General features: G+C 36.9%; 1 protein-coding gene across 13 annotated transcripts in view; it reads left to right on the top strand.

Annotated features, from left to right (window-relative positions):
* The window catches only part of SH3TC1 (SH3 domain and tetratricopeptide repeats 1), a 32155-nt gene extending 11741 nt beyond the window's left edge, over positions 1–20414 (top strand). For 4 of the 13 annotated variants that reach the window (XM_086891140.1, XM_023925560.2, XM_023925562.2 and 1 more), the window contains exons 3-18: positions 247–321; positions 2422–2549; positions 4994–5099; positions 5301–5444; positions 6080–6254; positions 6586–6659; positions 7473–7668; positions 8639–8766; positions 10883–10924; positions 12505–14190; positions 14553–14733; positions 16619–16769; positions 17982–18104; positions 18398–18548; positions 19409–19605; positions 19826–20414. In XM_086891140.1, coding sequence (XP_086747266.1) covers positions 247–321; positions 2422–2549; positions 4994–5099; positions 5301–5444; positions 6080–6254; positions 6586–6659; positions 7473–7668; positions 8639–8766; positions 10883–10924; positions 12505–14190; positions 14553–14733; positions 16619–16769; positions 17982–18104; positions 18398–18548; positions 19409–19605; positions 19826–20056 — 3788 coding nt within the window. In that variant the 3' untranslated portion in view covers positions 20057–20414. Of the gene's footprint in view, positions 1–246; positions 322–2421; positions 2550–4993; positions 5100–5300; positions 5445–6079; positions 6259–6585; positions 6660–7472; positions 7669–8638; positions 8767–10882; positions 10925–12504; positions 14191–14552; positions 14734–16618; positions 16827–17981; positions 18105–18397; positions 18549–19408; positions 19606–19825 lie in introns of all 13 variants that reach the window. The other 9 variants (XM_086891137.1, XM_086891136.1, XM_086891138.1 and 6 more) reach the window with 4 other exon arrangements.
* The last annotated feature ends 3091 nt before the right edge of the window (positions 20415–23505 follow it).

Below are 23505 nucleotides of genomic sequence, written 5' to 3'. Positions count from 1 at the left end.
ATCAAAATGATGCAATAAAGATTTAACTTCCCCCTTTAGCACAGGAGGAAAGCAATATTCTGCAGATACTTTTTGCTGGGTCTGGGAACTATATAGCAGGAAGGGGAGAAAATAGTTATACTCTCTTAGGAATTATCTGATGCATCAAATCCTTAGAAAGCAAGGGGAATTTTGGTGGATTTTTTTCAGTGTGAATTGTAAGACTTAGAAAAGGCACATAACCATTCCTTTCATTTATTGTAATAGAGTGTTCTCCAAGTGAAAAATGCGTGAATGTCAGTTCAAGGACCTTTCCCAGTCAGGCAGAGAATTTTCCAACTGGTAAGGCATTTTTTCCCTCATCCTATCTTTATATTATAATGCTTTTCTCATAGTTTACTTTTTATTTTTGAGACAACTCAACTACATCAACATTTGCAGTCATCACTCCTGTAAGGTTTATAATGTATTTCATGGCACCTGTGAAGTGACCAACTTGTACATAAGATTTGTTGAGAATCTCTCACAAAAAGAGAGAGCAACTGCTATAAAAACCAGAAATAATTTATGTACTATATTTTACTGGTTAGAAAAAAAATGGTAAAGCAAATAAAATGTTCATTGCTTATTTTACATATGCTCTTCAATCCTTCAAATGTCTTAAAGTTTGTGGCTTTTCCAAGTATCTATTTTTATTGTTTTTGATGCTGTATTTTCAGTGAAGTGTCAATTGAGTTTTTCAGTAAGTGAGTTCAGTAGGCTTCACCTCTGGAGAGCTGATGGCAGGCACTGTGAATTGAGGGTCTTGGCACATTTCCCTTCTTGTGCCATCAAAACCAGCACTGAGCTGTTCTCTGCCTTGACCTGACAAATCACATCAGTGGCAGACTTCCCCAGGCATATGGTTATTTCTAGTCAAATTACTTGTACTTTATGTACCTGCTTGTCTTGCTGTGTACAGAATTTGGGTTCTTTGTAACTGGAGGTATGGGTCAGGGATCATAGAAGCAGACAGGAGATTATAATGGGGTTTTAGACCATATGTCATCTCTATAAGGCATTATTATAGGGTTTTTTTTTTGGAAGAAATAGCTGTTATTTTGTTGTTTTAATACAATGTAATAATTTTTTCATTAGCATTAGCTTTCTATAAAAAGATTGTGTCTACCATTACCTCTTTACCTCAAAACCAATTTGATCATGTAAAATGAACATTTACATTTTCCAGTTAGTCTTCCCTTGTGCCAGTATGTTTTATGTTTTCAGGTAAAATGAAAAGGTCAGTAATTCTGCTCTAGCAGTGATCTGAACAACATTCAGGGACTCTAGTTTGTGTCCTATGTGACCACAGCTTAAAGGGAGAGGCCTTGTAATTCAGTAACACAGGTTTGTATTTCCGAGCCGCTCTTCTTGACCTTAAAATAATGAGTAATTTAGGTGCAAGTCATGGTAAAACTCCTGCAGACATGGGTAGGAAGCCCTCTGGGAACAGATCAAGATACAGCATATTAGACTATAGTGTGAAAAACATCTATTTTACTGGATTAAAGCGTGAAACTCAGAGGAGGGGGAATATTTTAGTATGCACAACAGTCCCATATTGCTGGAAATGTGACCTATTTACATACTTTGCAATTGGAATTCCTCCTGACTGGGTATTATTGGCTTATATGTGCCCATCTGGGTGTCTGAAAACTTATGATTTACTGTTATTGAGCTAAATGAATGAATTAATGTGGAATGAAAGCAGCTTTATCCAAGACCCTCTTTATCTGAGAGAAGCTGCCAGGAGCTGTACCCTTAGCTGTGGTAAAAGCTTCTAATAAACAGATGCAGAGAGCTTGGGAATAGGTATCTAGCTGCTTTTAGATGTGCTGGGAAAATCATCTATGTGAGCTTTTAGTTGGACTATTTAACTTGGTTGGTACTGTTCAACTAGCTCAGCTGAGAAACAGCTTTTACAATATTTGATTTACAAAAGACTTCTGTAGTAGTGGGGGTGACATGTCAGATAGCTATGAATTTAAGATTAGTGTGAAGGGTTGTAACATGCTAAACTATCTGTTGTTCAGGGGTTTTTTTTGCTGTGCCAGTATTGGTTTGCTTTGATTTTTGATATGCATGCAATATTTGGAGATCTGGGCATATTTGTAATGCCCATAGCTGTCTAAAATGATAAATTTCCAATCTACTTGCTTTTTTCTTTTTTTTTCCTCCTCCATCCATAAGTATTGTCTCTCAAAATTGTTTCACGTTAGGCTCCTACAGCTATAGGATAATAAAAACGTAAAAGAAATATGCAGTAAATCAGTGTTCTGTGTGCCTGTGTCTGAAGCTGAAAAAATATATCCTAATGTGCTTTCTATGATTTTGAGGCATTTTCTGGCTCTCCAAAGCTAATTCACAAAGCTTGTAGTACTGAAAATGGATATCTTGCTCCAGATATCTCCTTGAAGTTAACAATGGTAAAAAGGAAGAGTGGGTGTCCTGATCCCAGGCTCCAAAGACAGCTCAGAGGGCAGCTCTGTCTTCTGGAAAATGACAGCAAGGAGGTGATGGCTGTCTTCAGTGTAAGTCAATAGCTTGGAAATTGTTTTATTTATTCAGATAAGACCCCCTGTGCTACTGAAATAGTCTGCAAGATATTTGGGTCCTATTTCCATCTACATGCTGGGTGGTTGAATTTGAGTGACCAGTTCCTGTGGCCTGAAAACATTTAGGGGCATTAGAAATATTGAATTATTGGAAAAGACTGGAACATCAAATTGAACATCAAGGAAAATAATGGGGCTTTGATTTATTTTAATTTGTCCTTTTATTGACTCATCACTTCAGTTTCTAGATGCTTGGATTTATTTTATATATAATATATATATTATTTTATAAAATTTAATTTATTAAATTTTTATTTAATTTCCTGGGAAGCTCACTGCTAAGCCAGAGAAGCCTGAAAGAGAATAGCCTAAGCATTGGACTTCCTAGGGCTAAATGGCCATAACTTTAAATAGCATACAATTGTTGGACAAATTTTATTGCTGTCTTTAATTTTTTTTGCATATGGGAAACCTGTCCTCTACAAACAATAAGGTTTACTTTGAATAAAGGCTAGTTTCCTTCTCCATCTTGGAAAAAAAATCAGAATGATAGCATTTAATCTCTGGTATGTCATCTTTTGTGTCATGTGTTCCAGCCTCCTTCACTAGCAAACCAAACTACTGAAATCTTAATTAGTTATGGTTTTGACTTATACAAACACGTTTCTACACCACTTCCTTTCACGTGTTGTGACCACCCCATCACCAAACTGCTGACTTTGTGGCTGTGCAAACAGTCTGTAGTTCTGCTTCTCCACTCTGGATTGGATATAGGAGGAGATGGAGGAAGGAAGATGGGATTGGGATGTAAAGGAAAAGAGCAAACAAATGGACTAGGTTTGTGGCCTTATTAGAAACAGACTGGAAAAGGCTTTGAAGGAAACAAGATTGATAATGTTAAGCTTCGTTAGAATGTTGTTTTGATATTCAGCAGGGCATGAAGCCCCTGAGGCTGACATACTTTAGCATGTGCTGGCAATTTATTAATAGATTTCAGGCTCTCATTAATATGTAAACTAGTGTAGAAAGGTGCATGCAGAAGATCAAAGCAGTGATGAGACATGACTGCTGAAGAAGCCTGGGTTGGACTTTTATACTTTAATGTGTTCAGATTGTGTGAATTGAAAATATGGATGTTAAACAGAATTAATTCAGAGATATTTTAAAATTGTGTGGTAACTGTCATAAAATCAGTAGATCAGTCCCATCATAGCTGAATTCTAGAAAAAATTTGAGAGACAATTTCTTCCCTGCTGCCTACAGTTAAACTCAATTTCTTGATCAGTCCTTCAATTGTTTCAAGCTGCATTTCAGTTTTAATGTGATGGGAGCAAGGATGCAGTGTTATCATACCTGTTAGCTTTACATTTCATTCATTCTCTGTGATTCAGGTACTTGTCCCATAAATTACACGGTTCTTTGTATTTCCCTGAAAGGCAGTAGCCAGCATCACTGAGGAGCCCTGCTTTTAAGCTACAAACTGGAGTGCAACCAGGCTCTATATTACCCCTCTCTGTCTAGAATCCATAAAAATTTGGTTTTATTTCACTTATTTGGAGGTTTATGTAGTTTTTCCTTTTAGCATTTCTGGAATAACTTAAAAATCCATCATTAACACTTAGAATTATCATTGCTTATCTTTGTTAAAAGTGTAATTTAATGCTATTCTAGCAATGTGAACCAGTACAAATGAGGATAAAAATATCTTACTGCAACTTTAAAAAAATAAAAATAATACTTCAGTATATTTTTTTAACCTAAAAAGAGTAAACTTGGAAATAATTATTCAATATCTCTTCCTGATAAAGACTGGAAGCATGTTCAAAGTTGCATCAAAGGAGCTGCATGTTTGTGTGTGCTCAGAGCTCTGAGGGTAATCTAGATTTGGAGATTGTATAACCTAAAAACTTACAGTGATCAAATGAGAAATTTCAAGTTTAAAAAGCCCCAAACTATCTCCTTACTGCTATTTAATAGTAATGCCCACATGTCTGGCAAAGGTAGATCCCAAGCTGTGAACCACCCTGTGTGGAGGATATTCTTGGAAAGAACTACTATGTGCTTACCTATATATATTTATATACATACATATATATGTATATATATATACATTTGATTATGTGGTTATTCATATAACTATACACAGATATTTCTGAATTAGACAAACCTTCAGTCTCAGTGCAGTCTTCATTTCCTCTGTAAATTCGCCTCACTGAAACTGTTGGTACGATTGCTAAGCAAGAGTCAGATTAAAATTTGGCTCCCTGTAGGGTAAAGAACAGGTATCTCATACAGATAAAATCCTGGATTATTTTCTTTTATCCTTCTTAATGAATAGTATTTAGCCTAAGTGTTACCTAGTAAGAAATTGTGCTTAAATCTGGTGTAATCGTAATTAAGGTATTGGTTTTGATTTTTAGGAGCTTTCGGCCAGACTCCTGTCTATTCACAGTGACCAAGATTTAATAGTGGTGACATTTAAAACTTTTGAAGAAATATGGAAGTTTCTAACCTACCACTCACTGGGTAAAGTTGTTTCACCATACAATAGTTCAATATATTAATTTGTATTAAATGGCACACAATTTCTGGGAACTTGTTGATCACAATTTTGTGATTTATACACTGTGCATTAAATAATAATGGAATAGTCTCTAACTCTCTGAAAGTTTGTATTTTTGTGAAATGCTGTAAAATAACAAACAAACTGGATTTTCTTTTTCCTAGGTTTTATAAATCATTGCATGGAGAATTTATTCCTAGGCCAGTCTTTCTGGCTATATTCCCAAGAGGAGGAAGATGCAGGTATTGAAGTCTGTATAAATGAAAAATCATTAAATTTGATGTACAGAAGTCTGCTAGTACAGGAAGGTAAGACTCTACATGCTAAGGCTAGGCTCAGGGAAGCATCTTTATTTAAAATCCTCATATCAGACATTAAGACCTATTCAAATAATTAGTGAAGTTGAAGTTTAAATTTGCTCACTCCAAATGCACATTGTAAAAAGAAAAGAAAGGAACAAATACAGATTAGGTTCAGTGAGATCATGGAGGGATTAAAGAAATTCATGTGCAGCTGGTGCATAAATGGATACCAAAAGGATTAGGAAGGGATGTGCATTCCAACTTGCTTAATATTATTGGAGATTCTGAAGATGTGCAGGAGAAGGATTATAAACAATTGCCAGGCTCATGTGCTTCTCCTAAGCAGCATCACCTGCAGGTACTGCCAGACAGGATGGCAGGACAGGTGGATTATTTGTGCAGCAGGGGAGTATGTGCTTCATTAAGTCATCATCTCTGCATTTTTTTTTTTTTTTTTTTTACTGAAAGACACCCTAGACAGAAATGTATGAATATCTGACAATAAGCAAGAAAATTCTTGACAAAGATCAGATTTTTAATTTCTAAATTAATATTACTGATACTCTTGAAGACCATTTCAGGGCTTATATGACACTAAAACATTACATGAAATGACATCTGCTCAACTGCTTTTGTTCTAGGATCTTTTTTTGTTTTGTATCCTGATAATACCATCCAAAAGATGATGGTTACAGACAATGAAACAACTTATTTTGAGACTGGGGCTTCTACTGAAGATTCAACAGGTGGATCAGTGGATAGTGATGTGCCCATGTGGTCTAATGCTTCTCTGGAGCCTCTGGAGCCTTTCCATCAGTAGGTACCTGACTCTACCTACGTGTTTCATATACATCTGATTGACATAGGCAGGTCTGCTTAGAGATGCCTCTACCTGGGGCAGGAAAAATGGTGTGGATTTCTCAGTTTTCCTGAAGTAGCAGTACTTTTACTACTAATATTAATCAAAACGTCATATCAATCAAATATCAATTAAGTGTGTCTGAAGTGTATGAGCAGTGCTGAAATTGAAAGCTAATTTTGGGAGGTATACATCAGTTTTCATGTGTATTTTAAGTAGGAATGATATTGTCACAACATTTAGTAAAGTGTTCTGTACACTAACTTCAATTTCTTTTTCTGTTTTCAGATGGTTTCTTAAAGGGTATTCTAATCCCATTGATTTTGCATATAAAGATGAACCTAAATCCATCAGAAAAGTTGGTAAGAAACTTGATTCAAACATCAACTTCAGAATAACCCAAACTTACTCTATGCTTTTGCTAAAACAGACTCTAAAATGTTCAATAACTTTTTGTCCATTGTATTAGAGTGGGGAAACACCTTCCAAAATTAGTTTGCAGTAAAGTTAGTGAGAGTATAAATTTGTCTAAGACAGTCACATTCTAAAGCCTTGTCTTTCTCCTTTTGCCTCCTAAATACCACACGAGGCAGTATAGAGTAATTGAGTTGAGGATGCCTCAGAAAATGCACCACTGTAATTGTGGATCTTTCACATGTGTGCTGCTTTATCTTATACTGCCAGAGAAATAAAACTTATACAGATGGTTTGAGGTTAGAGAGCAAATATGGCTTATTTTCTTCTTGGTGTCAGTTTTAATACTGTACTGACTGGTATATACCAATATTTATCCCATAGGGATCATTTTAACTGGTTCAAAATTGGTTCAAGTGCTTTACTCTGGCCCAAGTTCAGAACCCTTTGTAAGAGGAAAAGTAAGGACTTGAAGCATTTCTTTTTGCTGCACCATGATGAAATCTGACAGAATTGTGAGAACATTCTAGGCTTTTCTTTCTAATGGCTGGCAAACGAGGATTTTCATGCTATTTACAGATCTATCAAACAAAACCAATGAGGTTTGGGTGCTTTAAATCTTGTCACAGCAGATATTCAACTCACAGGTTCCAGGAATGTCTTTTGCTAAATATATTCTGCTGAGCTGCTGTTCTATTTAAGTGCATTTCTGTTGTTAAATTACTTTATCTCCAAATATTATTTATCTCCTTATTACACAGCAATGGGATCCTGTCTAGCTGTGATGAATTATGAAAGTATTGTGTCAGAAGAGCTGAGTTTCCAGGAAGGGGACAAAATTGAAGTCCTTGGCTACTTCATTGAGTGCATGGAATGGTTTCTTGGAAGACATGTGTTTACTGGCCAAATAGGTTTTGTAAAGACAGACCATGTTAAGTTGGAATTCTCTAGAAATAAGTGAGTGGTGTATATTTATATCTCATAAACAAAAAGGACCTAGTATACTAGTTTCAGCTTTAAAATGCTGAACATTAAATTCAGGGTCTGGTTTTGGTTTTTTTTTTGTTTTGTTTGTTTTTGAGGTTTTTTGGTGTATTTTGGGCTTTTTTTTGTTTTGGGGTGTTTTTTGTTTGGTTTTGGTATTTTTGTTGTTGTTTTAATGTGAATTGTCATAGCATGTATCAGTCAAAACTAAAAGGAATTGGAATGTGAAGTCTGATAAATGCTGCAAAATAGTATTAGTCTGTAGCTGAGTGTCTTCCTGGGAAAATAGGTTGCTGGACTTATTATATTGGTTCAGTTTCCATTCTTTGTCTCACAAGACCCAAGCAGCTTTACCCTTGCAGAAGGTTCTGTTGCTGGTCTCTCAAGACCTATATTAAACATCTAAGTTCTGTATTTTTTCTAGTACCCTCAGTTATACACCTCAACTTGTTTCCAGTGGGACCTTGGAAAATAGTTGCTAAAAATGCAGACTGAAACCTCTATAAAGAGTGTATTTCATCATGCATTGGCACCATGTAAATAGGCCACTCTTATTACTATGCCTGAACTGTTTGCATGCTGAAAAAAGGAGTTTTAAAGGCTGCTTGCAGGTCCATTTCATATGTAGCTTAAAACTTGTATTTGAAAATCAATACCATGAATTCCTTCAAGATTCATGCTTCTAGTAAATAGTCTCATAAAATGCTGTACAATGACACTGACAAAGCTTACCCTGATATGGCAGAAACTGTTAGCTGTAAGTATGGTTGCTATCAGTTTATATGAATATATTATAAATTGACTGAAACTAATTCTGAGCACAGCACAAGCTATAATTAGATTGTATTAGTTTCTCTAACAAGTTCATATTTGACTGATGCAGTGAGCTCCTTAAGCCAAATCTGTTTTCAGGCATCTTCAAAGTTACTCCTTTCCTTGCTAGACCACAAGACCTGGATTTTCTTGAAGAAGAAGAACTATCTTTTTTTTCAAAAGAAAAAAATTTGGAAGAAATAGTACATTTGTTGAAACAAACCTCCATCACAGATGTTTGCTCCATGTACAGAATAGGTAAGTATGAGTTTTACTCCTTTTTACTGCACAAGATACATGAGTAGTTCCTATACCCCTGTTATAATATTTTTTTCAATGACATCCCAGCATTTGTGCCTATTTTGAAAAACTCTATTCATTTGGATGTTTGATATGTCATGTAAAAATCCTTTACATTATCTTTTCTATTTTTCTGGTATTTAAAGACTTCTCCCAGCAGAGGATTTGTAAATCTTTTGTCTTTTTTTCTTTGTCCTGAGTGAATTTAAACAACAGGCTTTTAAAAACTCTCTTATTGTGCTGCACAGATCTCCAAGCTTTTACATGACTGAATTATAAATTATAATTTTACATGGCTGCATTATAAAAAGCAGTATTTTTACCCAAACTGGCTGGCTTTTTGTCTTGGGAAAGATAGCGCAGCATAATAATTATTGATAGCTAATGCAAACACACGCCTCTTCATACTTGATTTAATTTTCAAAGGTATAGAAAAGTAGCAAAATCTAGTCATAGAAACATCATCTCTGATACAGCTGTTATTTCTCTGTGCTGTGCATAAGCAATTGGGGTAACTTGGGGTTTCACCTTTATAGGCTTTCTGTAAGGCAGGGTGATGTAATAGTCTTGTTGAACTGAAGAGAGGCAGTGATTTCTTATTCCAACACAGGCTGTTGGTGATGCTTGTCCAATTTTTAACAGAACTTTGTCTCCATTAGTGCCACCCTGAAAGACAGGTCCATAGGCTCCAGGTTGAAAGGAGCTGCTGTGTAGGTTGGAATTGGGCGCTTTGGTTTAATTCTGTAAATCAGAGAGTGTGTGTGTGAGTGTGAACAGTTACCAGGGCATGTCAGACCTGCTGTGGCAATGTGCAAAATGCCTCCACATCTCACCTCCTGTGCTCTAATGAAAAGCCTGGGAACAAAAGCTCAAATCTCTAAGCACTGAAAAGCATGTCATGGGCTTAATGGACATACTGCTATTTTTTCTGTTGCACATTTTTCAATAATCTCCCTAATCTTTGTAAGTACCAACTCCTTTTGCACCTTCCCCACCTCATAGTACCATCTTTATCAATTTTCTCTTAAATAGCTCAATTGATTCTCATAACTCAGTTTATCCAGAGTAAGCATTTTAAATATTCACTTGACTCTTTGTTGTGTGATCTGACTAAATGAATTTTCAATTCCTCCGTCTACATGAATCTACTGAGAAGTATTTACTTATGAGCACTTCCTTGATTAGATATTTGGAGCATTAAAGTACAATGTTTACAGAAACATCTGTGCCCTTCATCCACCAAAGTCAGGAAAGCATTTATAAAAATGGTCATTCTCAAAGGCTAGTAAAGTAGCTTTCCAGCAGCTTAAACAGAGCTTTAATCAGTCTGTGTGTCTCTGTTTTTGTATATATCCTTCATACCCTCAGTACCATTTCTATTGCATCAAGTGTAGTAAAGACAGTGAAAATATTCCTGAAATGCAGCATGACAACTGAAATGCCTTGAGAAATATCTGCTACACAACATAGCAATTCTTAAATGTTCTACAGATGTGCTATGTTTAAGTATAAAGCTAGATCTATAGTCATAATGGCTAGAGAATTAAGATACATATTCTATGAGTGATTTTTTCCAGCTACCTGCTATTGGAATGGCTACAGAAGTCTGACACTTATCTACACAAGCAACCCTAAATAACTTCCCACCTCTCTCCCCATTACCCTGGGAGTGACACTAAAAATATTAAGGTCTCCTTGCTATCTCATTTTACGAGTGAGTTGTGGAGAATGTTCATATCTCTGCTGCCCACTTGTATTTTAATGCAGTAGAAATGCCTCCCCCCTGTAGGACAGGCTGGCTCCAATTCTGACCATGACATGCTCCCCACCTTTCTGAGCAGAGGTAGATGCATGATGATAGCCATGTGGAAGCAGTGAATTGTCTCAGCAGGAGGGCAAGTCCCTGCTAGCTTTGGGACAGACTTAGAATATTCATTTTCTTCTAAATTTCCAGGATGTATCAAATTCTTCTGACACAAAGAACTATCAACTAAATATAGCCTTATTTTAGGAGATTTAAAACAGAAAAGTAACCAAGATACTATAGCTAATATAATTTTTTTCTTTCTTACAGATGAATTAGAAGAACCTGAATTTCAGAAAGCTCATGAATGTGGTAATACTTCATACACATATAATTTTTACATAAAATTAATGAGACTGCTGATATTTTTAATGTCTTTGCCAGCTATTCTCCTTCTAATGTCTCTTCACATGCTAATTTTCTTTTCTTATTGTTTGCTTTCTGAAATTTTTGCTTTAACCCTTTCTTACTAGATTTTCTGGAAGACATTGCGAGTTTTCACCAATATCAAATGTCTTTCTCGGGACTTGCTATCCAGCTGCAAATTGTATGACTGACTTTCACTGATGTGACACACATGCACCATCTCCCAGCCCCTCCACATTGTTTATCAAGGCAAAATACTGCTTATGGGGCACCTGGCAACTGCTGAGTTTGAATTCCAGCAGATTTTTTTGTCTGCTAGAAAACTTTGTCCCAGAAATAGATTTCCCGAAGGAGATATTTTGTTGAGGATGCAGAATTATTTCCCTTTGGCATTTTGTTGCTAAGCTGTCACTATCATTACTCATATTGTACTACATTTTCCTAAACAACAATTTTTATATTTATGATTCTGCTGCAGTTTCAGAAATTAGAGTCTAAGGGAATTGAGCTCTAAATCTGTAACTTCAACAAGCTCCTGTTGATCTGCAGCTGTATATTTAGGAATTTACTATGATTGTACACTCCAGCCCTAATCCATGCCCTGTTAACTGGGCTGGAAAACAGCGGGAAGACTAAGAATTGCTGGCATAGGTCTTTATTATATTTATAAGGTATTCAATGATGTTGTCACTAGGAGAATTTAGATCAATGGCCACATCAGTTGCCACAAATTTGTAATTTTGTGAAAGATAATTTGTATCAGCAGAGAATCAGGGCTGATACTTGATTGATAGAAGAAATTCCATGACACAATACACAGGCCTGGCTGGCTAGGACAGGAGAGCAGAACCTTTGCAGGTTCCCCAAGCACACATGTAGGCTTTACCAGCTCAAATAGCACAGTCCCACTCCCTGCCCTGGCAGGTGCCTTAGCAGGCTATCAAGATATAGGCATACCCTTACTCTACTTGAATGACTGAATTCTCATTTCCCTCACACCTTAAATCCAACCAGCATCCATGCCCTGATCCTGTGCCCTTTATCCAGCCTCCACTTCAGACCTTGGATCTTATTAGATTTCCTTCTTCTTACCAGCTAGTCTGAATTGTATTTCTTTGGCAGGTCTCTTGTTCACATACACCTGGAGAGAACAGAGAATATACACTGACTGTACTTTTCAGTATACACAGACACAAGGCAGCTTGAATTAATGCTGGACTTCAGTTGGATGAGTGCTGGATCAGGCCCAGAGCCTGGCTAGACAAGTGTACTGATCACTAACCTGCCTACATGTGGCAAGTTCTGTTTATTCCTACTCCTCCAGTCTCCCACACTTGTTAATCCTCTTTGCTATCTTTTTACACCTTTGGCTTGTCTCCTAGATGAACTGTTAAGAAATCACGGTATGTTTACATAATGTTTTCATAACAGCATCTTCACCAACAAATGTTTTAGTTGGTCTATCAAAGGTCTTTGTGGGAATGCATACAGGAAGTTGTGATCTGTAGTTTATTCTTAAATTTCAGAAATTCCACGCTCACCTTCTAGCCCAGGATCCACTAGCAAAAATGGCAAGATAGAAGAATTGCTGAAGAACTTGAAAACTTTGGAGGCCACTCAAGCTGAAGAGCCAGCTGCTGAAGGGGAGAAATCTGCTGGTTCTTCAAAGACTGAAATGTTTCCTCTGCCTGAAGGGCCTTGTTTCCACATACGTCAAGAAAATATTCAAGCATCTGACATCTTTGAGCCACTGTTACTCTTTTTAAATAGGAAGGAGTATGAGAGCAGCTTCAAAAGCCTGTATGATTTCTATTATTCATTTACCAATAGCATGTTTCATGGGTTTTCAGAAGAAGAAGAACTGGTTAGTTTTTTAAGATCAGCGAGGGAAGCAGCAAAGAAAGCAGGTCTGTCCTGGGCACTGGCAAGGCTGTGCTTTCTCTTAGGCAGGCTGAGTGTCAAAAAGCTGAAGTTTTCCCAAGCTCGAGTGTATTTTGAGGAAGCACTGAGAGCAGTAGCTGGAGGGTTTAGTGATTTGTACTTTGTGATTGCTCTTTATACAAATCTAACAGTCATCTACTTGACCCAGAAAAACAAAGAAAAGTGCACTCATATTTTTGACAAGGCTGCATCACTTCTCATGGGAATTCCCAACTACATTTGCAGTGCTGACCTGGAATCAGACATACTGAAGTATGCTCTGAAGAGGACAGTTTTTAGCCAGAACAAACATGCAGAGGCAAGAGCATGCTTTCTGCTGGCAAAACATTACAGTGCACGCAAACAACACCAAGAGGCACTGCCATTCTTGGAAAGATTTCAGCTGTTGCTCAATGACCTGGGTTTACAAAACAGTTTATCCAACAACTGTTACTTCAAACTGGCAGAGTCCTACCACGAAAAGTGTTTGCCACACATTGTATTAAGTTGTATAAAGGTTACCTCTCCCCAGAGCTCCAGTACCTTAATGGATTCCCTGAAAAGGATTGATTTAGTCATCAAAAATGCTCCCAAACTATATGGACTGAGAAAACTCAGGCAAATATTCCCATCTCAAATTGCACCTTACCTCACACAAGCACTTTCTTCTGTGTTTACTAATGAGGAGGAAGGACTGTGCAGCATTATCTATCTCTGCTTAGCAAAGCTGTACAGCCACCACAAACAGTACACAAAAGCCATTGCTTACATGATGAAAGCACTGGACTCTGCCTCTGCTAAGCCAGAGGAAACTATCAACTATTTGGTTTCACTTGCCTGGCTGTACATTCTTTACAAGCAGTATGATGTGGCTTTAGCCATTTTAAATGCTGTTGTAGACTCTGCATGGAGCAGTCCTCAGCAGCTCGGCATCGCTTACAACATGCTTGCCATTGCTTTGAAAAGGACAAACAACACAAAAGAAGCTGCTGAGAGCTACTACAAAGCACTGCGTCTTTCAGAAGAGACTGAGATGACCCATAACCAAGCCATAGCCCTGGCTAATTTTGGGGCACTCTGTCTGCATGCAGCAGCCAGCAAGCTGGCTGAACATTATTTTATCAGGGCAGTTAAGCTATTCTGCAGGCTTCCAATTATGGAGTGTGGTCAAGACTTTACCCAAGTCCTCCTTCAGCTGGGATGTTATTATGTTGGTGGAACCGAAAGAGAGAAAGGAAGGTTTTACTATGAATGGGCTTTTTTAGTTGCACTGGAGACAAGTCATCTGGAGAGTAAGTATATCTTTTATAAGCCACAAAATGTACCCTGTTTGGGAATGTTAGTTATACATGTATGTTACATCTGTATTTAGAAGAAGCATATATTTGTTATTCTTCCTACCGTGTCTGAGGCAGATTATGCAGGTAAGGTGACTCTGTTACTACTTTATTTGGAAATGAAGTTTGAAGTAGCCTTTAGCCTTTGTTGACTTTGGGGGTGAATGAAATGGCAGTGGGATATTCTTGCTATGATTTCTGTATTTTCATTGTCTGTTCTGTAATTTGTGAAACAGTGAAAATGAATAATTTTAAATTTAATTAACTTTGATTTTAAAACAGAGATTCATGTTTGTATTTCCAATCTATTCTCCTAGGTCAACTACAAGCCATTAAACTGCTGTGTCAGTTCTACAGTACAGTTGTTCCAAATGAGACTCAGTGTGTCATCTACAATGAATATCAACTATCTTTAGCCAGAAAGATGTCCAACAAAGTTCTGGAGGGACAAATTTTGGAAACCATTAGTCAGCTCTATTTGTCTTTAGGAACAGAAAGGTAAGTCATGTTTAATGACTTCTTTCATTCTGATTTTAACTTTTCCATCCTGCAAAGGATCTCAATTTGTGCAAAAAGCTGAATATGACTGATTTGTTTTTTGTTTTTTTCTGACTGCTTTGGTAATATGCTTTATCAGAATTGAAAAGTCCAGTGCTAATGGAGAATTTTCTTGTTTCTTTTTAAGTAACTATAATCTGTCAAGGGAGATAAGATGTTCTGCAGCGATTAGCACCACCTCAAAAACCAATTTATTTTAAAAATCTATGTAAATACATTTTAAACCTATTATGTGTTATGCAGCTCTTGATGACTGCTATATGAGGTGATTTGTTATCAATGATTTTTGCAAGACTTTTTTTTTGTTTAAGACACCAAAGGACATATTCCAGACAGGTCAGGCATTAAATTGCCTCTGTGTAAGTGTTTCTATTCAAGGAAGGGCTTTTATCAAAACTTACGTAAGTACAAAGCCAATGTGCAAATCTGCATAGTTTCTTTTCTGCAATTTCTATATTACTCTTATTTTCCAAAATACCAATTTTTTGCTCTGATCTACTGAAATAACAAACTGCATAAGTTAAATTATAATAGCAAGTGCTGTGGAAACTTGGTTTTCTTGAAGAATGTTTAAAGTGTTTTTTTAAGGCTACTTTGATGATTTTTTTTTTCCTTGCAGTATTTCCAGGAGTTTAGATTCAGATATTTTCAAGCTTGCATCAGTAAGGATGCAAAATATTCTCAGTCATAGAAAGAGAACAAATGCCTATTTTAGCTTTAAGTGGCTGTAGTTTCTAGCATCTAATATGCTTAGTGGGTCACCCAGTTTATTTTGATTTGTTAGGGCTTTTTAATGATTTAGTTGGTGACCATTCTTTGGAGAGACTGAAGACAAAGGAGTTGGTTAAGATTTCAGGCTGCCTGGAATTTGCAGAAAGTCTTCACTTGTTGGAGAAGTTGCTGCTTTGTGTGCTTGTAGTATCTGGAATTTGTATTATCCCAGCAGCCTGGCTCCCAGATGTTGACTGTATAACAGTAGCTTGCTACCAGATAATAGCACAAACTCAATATGGTGTTAGGCCACAGCATCCCAGTATTCTTTGTGTTAGCTGCCCTGAGGAACAACAGAACTCTGCTCTTCTGACACCATGACTGTGCAGGTCATGTTGTATTTTATCATGTTTGTGTCTTGTGCTCAGCAGAAAATGCATTGGGTCAAGGTGATGGGAGTCTAGTACAAGGTGGAGAAAGATTTGAGATGTCTGAGGTTTCTATGTCTGGTATAGACCACTGTAACCTCAATCAATCTGGTCATTTAAGTGCTTCTAGATCATGACATGTCCCATTCTCCTCAGCCCTACCACTCTCCTCAGTTTCTCCTGTTTTTTCAACAACTGCTGATTAGTCTGAATTGCACTTAAGTCAGATGTGTAGATGATTCAAAAGAAATAGATGTGATTTCTTTGACATTTTTAGGAAGAATCCATAAGTGATAGAAGAGTTAAAGATGAGGAAAAACTTTTCTACTTCTCACAAGTTTGAGGTAGAGGAAGGACACAAATAAACCATCTTGAAATAATATAAAATATAACAGGAAAAAAAATATGGATAACCTAATATAATAAAATATATAATATGTCATTATATATACAACATATTTATATAATATATAACAATGTAATAGGCAACAATCTAACAGGAAACATACATGGAACAAAGAAAGAGGGGAAGAGTTCTTTAGTTACAAGTGTAATATAGCTGAGAAATTATAATTGTGCCCTAAATAGGGGAAACAGAATGTCTTTTATAGTAACATTTCTTGCTATGAAGAAAACCATTTGCAATTCTGAAGAACCCTTCCCTAAGTAGCACTTTTCTGTTTCAGGGCCTACAGGTCAGCTCTGGAATATACCAAAAGAAGCCTTGGAATATTTATAGATCTCCAGAAAAAAGAAAAGGAGGCATATGCTTGGCTCCGGGCAGGAAAGATATATTATGTTCTGAGGCAGAATGAGCTTGTGGATCTTTATATTCAGGTGTGTTGCCAACACTTACAGGCATGCACATGGTGTCAGTGTTGTGCGGGTGGCATGGTAAGAGTTAAGTAATTAGATACAAAAATATATATTTTGCCAGTTAGTGTCCTAATCATTCAGTGACACCAATTCATGTAATGCTCAGCAGATGAAGGGAAAGTCTCAGCATTTTCCACTGGTGATCCGTTTTAATCTGTTCCTTGATTCTGGAAGGATTTTGGGCGGTGACCTTTCTTAGTTCTTGTTAATTCTGTGTTTCTTCAGCACCGTTTACCAGCTCTACAGCACCACAGCAATTCCAACACACATGCATGCTACGTTGGTGGGTAACAGGGAATAACACCTGAGCATGCTGATTTGTGGGCCAGATTCCCAGGAAAACAGAGTAACTTCTTTGGAAAACATTTCCAAAGCATCTGAATCTTTCCCTCTGTGGCTATGCCTAATTATCATTATCATGATATTATTATTATCATTATAATGATAATAATGACACAGAGCCAGCTGGGGCTGCTGTTGTCCTCTCACCTGTGAGAGCAGAGACATGTGTCTTGCACACCTCTGTGCTCAGGTAGTAAGGACTTGTATTATTAACTGAATGAAATTTGAAAGCTAAAGAAGACAAAGCCAGAGCTTTGAAGACTCACAGCAAAGATTCTTGCCTTATGCAAAAGGCATTACTATTTTCTCTATCAGTTACTGAGGATCCTGGTATTCTTGCTTTGCATGCTGTCTTATTAAATCCTTTTTACTAACAAGACGTATTTATCCATGAGAGTAGAATAGTAGACCTGCATTTATTTACAGAAATGAGTTCACAGGCTTTTAAATCTGCAGTTAGCAATATCTAACTTGCAATTTGAATTTATTTCTATTATATATTTGATCTAATTCAAATCAAACTCAAACTATGAGGCAGCTATCATATATGCTGTTGTTTTTAGAATGTCATGTGCTGACAAAGATAGCAGGATACTAATGCCAGTAAAAGGAAACCAGGTGTTTGTTTCTTCTTCAGCACCTGCTACTGGCTCATTCAAAGACAGGGTACCAAATAAGAGCATGTTCACATCAAATATAACCTTTCTCATTATTATAATAGGAAAGATAATAAAAAGACTTTTTTAACTGCTAATACTTATGACTTTTCAACCACAGAGTAAACATGATTTAATTTCTTTCTTTTCTTCCCATTCCTTGTTTTCTTTTCAGGTTGCTCAGGATGCTGCCCTTTGCACAGGAGATCCAAATTTAGGAATGGAATTGTTTGAGGCTGCTGGAGACATATTTTTTGATGGTGCTTGGGAAAAGGAGAAAGCAGTGACTTTCTACAGGGTTTGTGCAGTTTTTCTGCTGCATTGATAGTTATGTACCTCCCACCATAGCAGCATTCTACAAATGCTGAATCAAAAGCTGAACCTCTCAGCAAACTGTTTATAACCTATTGCAGCTGTGTGCTTGTTATGGTGTTAGTAGATATCACCTGTTTCAAATCCACTTCTGGCTGCAAGAACTGTTCTAAGTGATCAGCAAAATGGAACCAGAAATGACCTCATTTGATATAAAGGAGAGCAAGTTGGTGCACATTGTTGGTTCAGCCATACCTAAGCTGATGTTGTGTGTTTCAGGACAGGGCTCTCCCACTTGCTCTTCGGACTGGCAACAAAATCACTGAACTCAGATTATGCAATAAGTTGGTGGAATTGCTGATGAATCTAAAGGCTTACGAGGAAAGTCTGGAATATGCAAGAGTAGCTCTTGTCCTCAGTGTAAAGTTAGGTAAGACCAATTTCCATTATAGCTGAGTATGAGTGATACCTCTGAAAATGCAACAGAACTTTAAATTTAAAGTTTTCTTCCCTTGCATTCAGTCATTTCTTGCCAGGTTTTCATAACACTACCATAATTGTCATTTTTTGCCTCTATTCAAGAATGAGCAATTTATTGCTTCCTCTTGTAAATTAGGATCAAATGAAAAACCTTTGGTAGAGCACAGAATTAAACTTGGAATCTTATGTCCAAACTGAATGTGCTTCTAAGAGCTAAGATAAAATACTTATGGATAATACAGTCCTAAGAGGCTTTTGAGTATATATACTTCAGATTTGCCCATAGTCCTGATTGTAAACCACCATAAGATGGAAAAATCCAAAATTATAGGTTTTGTTTCAAAATAACTATTCCTGAAGTTTGGGAGCTGTTCAACTGATTAAGAGCCATCTTAACGCTGTGTACAAGCACAGACAGGTCATTTTGATTGGTCTGAAAATAATCTTTGTCATAAATTTTGGGATGGGCAAGGGAGTCTTTATTCCCATTAACTTTCTTTCATTTCTTTCATAATAATCTATTTGTATTCTTTGTAAGTATGCACTGTGTGTGTAAAAATATTATAATATATACATGAGAGGTGAATGTAGTTATTTCTTAAAATCCCAGACACTGTCAAATTCTATGGGAGGAAATTCAGAAATTACATAGGATTTTTCCTGAAGGGCAGGTTTTGACCATATGTCTCTTAAGCAAATGTGGTTTTATTCAGTAAAAGCTCAGCAAATTCAGTACAGAAATTCTTTAAAGGTAGCATAGATTTGAGTACTTTGTCTCTGTTTATATCCTGACTCATGTTATCTCATTAGGAAATCAGCTAAATGAAAGAATAGCTTACCATCGCCTGGCAGCCATCCATCACCATTTGGGTCACTGTGAACTAGCTGAACACTTCTATTTAAAGGCCTTGTCCCTCTGTTCCTCTCCTCTGGAGTTTGAGGAGGAAGCACTCTATTATGTCAAGGTGTACTTGGTCTTAGGAGATATTATATTCTATGACCTTAAGGTAAGAAGTTTTAGTGATTTGTGTAGCAAATTTTTATACTGAGTTATATTTCACAGAATCAGATTTTGCTATTTGCTAGTTTTGTGTATTTGGAATGTAAACAGTAAAATGGGAAAACCTCGAAAGGTCAAAGTCTGTATTATTCTTGTGAGATACTCACAAACCTGAGCTCTGCAGTCCTCTTGCACTGGTTGTACTATCTTTGAGCCTCTTATTTCAGGACCCCTTTGATGCAGCTGGCTATTACCACCTGGCACTCGCTGCTGCCATGGACCTGGGCAATAAAAAAGCTCAACTGAAGATTTACACCAGACTTGCTGTGATCTACCATAACTTCCTTGTGGATCGGGAAATGTCTCTCTTCTTCTACCAAAAGGCAAGAACCTTTGCAACAGAGCTGAATGTAAGGAGAATAAATTTAGCTCCCGATCAGTGTTACAAGAGTTCATAAGCATTTTTGGAAAATGCAGCCCAACTACTGCGGAGGTACCTAAGGAAGTACTGGCTTTGTAGGAGGATGAAGGCTGCATTCAATGACTCATTATCTGTGTGCTGTAAGGTGGAGCTCCTCATCCCAGACTAAATTACCAGTTTATATGACAGTGAACTACATTTCATTGTCTTTAAGATACAGTCTTGTCCTTGTTGTTTAAGGATCTGTCTGTGATCTAAAACCAAAACCCAACAGTCTCTTTTTTCCAAATTACAATTTTCTTTGCTATATCTTTTTGCCTTGATGGATACTGGAAAATGATTAATGCATAGATTCAATGAAAAATATTTAATAAAGTGTTACAGAAGAAAAACCACTCAATATGAATTGTGGCTTCTTTTGCTTGACCTAGCTTTATTACTTTTTGAGTTCAAGTAAAAGCATCTGCACAAGCATGATAGATGGACTTGAGAATTGGTTTGACCCAGTTCCCCAGATACCACTCCTCTTTTTCTGTCAAATTAATCTACTGCAGTACTTATGGGCACTAGTTAAGCTTTTTCTAATTCAAGAAAACTTACATATGTTATTAGAACTAACTGGTTTGTAGAAGTGGAGGCTCTCATAATATGTGAGTAGTAGTATTGTGGATTTCAGTGGCCATGTGAAGGCTCTCCTTCCACATTTTCAAAGACCATTTAAGTGACCTTTTCAGAACTGTGACTATTGCCTGTAATGACATACAGCTTTTTCTACTTGTTACATAGAACTAAATATTTTCCAGAAAAATGTATTCCTTCACTTTAGTTATTAAAAAATCCAAATTGTTAATTTTGATACTTCTAAATCTTTGTGTCTCAGAACATTTTTGTACTGAAGCTATAGTAGAAATGACAGATCATTCAGATTCATTTTGACATTATGCCTTTTCATTCTCTCAAGAACTCTCTACAGAAACTGCTGATTTATTTTATATTTAAGGGATATTACAAAGAACAGAAGTATGGATGTTTTTGGAAGTTGCACATACAGTTTCAGAAAGCAGATGGGGCTGTTGGCTACATATTATATTTGTCCATTGTCAAGTCTGGGGAAAGGTGAAAAACACTTTTTTTTTTTCCAAAAAAAGATCTACAGCTATGTAATCTCATTGCCTTGATTTTTTTTGCCTAAGAATCTTTCTTTTCCTAAAATTTGTCATTCAGAGCATGCCCTGAATTCTTTCTATATAAACATTCAGGTATTTTGTCATCTTTTTGACCTCTAGAATTCTTTGTCGGTTTTACTTATTTCTTACAAGGTGAGGAAAAAAAGAGGAAAAAAAAAAGATATATGTATATTACATATCTCTCTAGATGGATATGTACAGACATAACTGAGAAACTCTCCAGGGGAAGGTGAAGTGCATCTTGTTCCCATGGTCTATATAACAGATAATTGCCACTATTATGATAACTGTGACCTTTTAATTACCTTGAAGCAGTGTGGTGACTTAAGCAGTCAAGGTAATTTGCTATGGTCCTGCTCTTAGCTCAAGGTCCAGAAATGGCATTTCAGTGCTGTACCTTTGAGATTAAACACTTTGTATTTGCTGTTTCTAGAAGACTCTACACAATAAGCATTTTGTTTGCTTGTGTTCTCTTCTGACACTGTAAATTTGAACGTTTTAGTACAATGGTGTCTTAGGAATGCCTTGGTGACAGATTCACGCTGGTGTCATATTGTCCCATTAAGCATGGGAAATTAATTATCCCACATGCTCTTGACCTGAAAACTCAAAAGTCCTGTATGATCTCTGCAGAGCTGTGAAAATTGTTGATGTTGCTCTCTGTTCATTAACTTGCTTTTCAGTGCTTTACATTCTATTTTCCATTTCATTTGGTTTTCAGACTAGCTAAATTTATAACCTCTTTCTGCTTCTGATTGCTTCAATCATAGGCTGTCTCTGTATTCTGGGAAGGGAAGCTGCACTTTATCTGGAATTCAATTCTGCTGATAAAGTCGATCTTCTTTCTTGCACAGCTATTTCATCTTGTTGCCTTGATTCCACAGAATTTTTGCTTTCATAGCAGTCTAGTTCTACATTATTAATTTACCCTCTAGTGTTAAATTGTGCTTAAGCAGTGGGAAGTACATGGGATTTCTTGACCATTTCCTTGAAGGCAGTTGAACAGTATATAAAAATGTATCCATTTTTTAAAAAGGCAGGATCTGAATTCTTGCTCTGGTGACATGGGAATTCTGCATGTGGTTAAAGTACATCATAGGCAGAGGATTTCAAAGAACTGCATTCCTATTATGTAAATAAATGGCATGTTTAATTTTTAAAAGCTGCTTCAAAACCTGTTAGATCTTTAAATATATCTTTTTCTCCAGGGGGCACAACATCATTTTATGATTGAGATACACAGTACAATCAATGCACCTGAGCAGCAATTCTGGAATTTACAAGTTCTGTGAGGCACTGAATTTGGATAAGGGATTACACTGATAAATCCTGTTCATCCAGCCAGGAGTAGTAGGATTCATCTTCCCTGCAGGAGACACCTATTAGGGGGCCATAGGGAATGGCATCATTTAGCATCAGGGAATGGTCTGCAAAGTAGAATACCACAGGTGCATGAGATGAGTCTTACCTGATGAGCTTCTGGGCGCAAGTCCTTTATTAAATGGAAATCTGATTATTATAAAACTGTTTTCCCACAGCTGTTATGTAAATGATCAGTTTTAGCCAGATAACTGGTAGAACATTCTTCCAGCATAATGAAGCAAAAAGGCTGAACAGCATGGAGTCTTGATACCTCCTAGACAGGGTAAAAAAATCATACCTCTGTGGAGTCTGTCAGAAAAGACAGTGAGAAATGGGATGTTTGAACAATAAATGAAAAACAGACATTGGAAGCACATGAAGATTCAGAGGGTTTCCAAGCAGAACGAGTTATGTAGCTGATCTGCAGTAAAGTTTGATACTCTTAATGAGCCAAAGAGCACAGTTGACCTGTTAAAAGCTCTTCAGGAACTGACACACTTGTAAGTATTTCTGCTTAATTTGAAATAAAAATGTTTTACTTCCTGAACTGGCATGAACCTTGTCAGATATAGAGCCAGATGCTTGTGGTGTTTTCTCATCCAGGAATGACACATTCCCAAATATCAACCCCTCTTTTTTAAAATGGGATTGCAGAGAAGGAAATTGCAGTGATGGTACCATGGTGCAGGATGCTTAATTATGGGAAGGGATGTCCTCCTGTAGAAGCTCATGTTCCTAAAGAGAAAAACACGGAGTACTGTACTCAGACAGTGAGGGGCCTGTCCTCTCTGTCTCCTGGTTCAATAGAAACCTCTCCAAGCTGTGCATGTCTGTGTCTGTGCAAGGAAGGGCAGCCCTCTCCTCTCTCATGGTAAGAAGTTCACTTTGGAGTAATAGATCTCAAGGCTACATGTCCCCATTTTTGCAACTTTGACCT

This window comes from Cyanistes caeruleus, chromosome 5 (assembly GCF_971803275.1).
Source record: "Cyanistes caeruleus chromosome 5, bCyaCae1.hap1.1, whole genome shotgun sequence".
NCBI lineage: Eukaryota > Metazoa > Chordata > Aves > Passeriformes > Paridae > Cyanistes > Cyanistes caeruleus.
The sequence above is the reverse complement of the archived record's forward strand: the minus strand, read 5'-3'. Positions and strand labels throughout refer to the sequence as shown.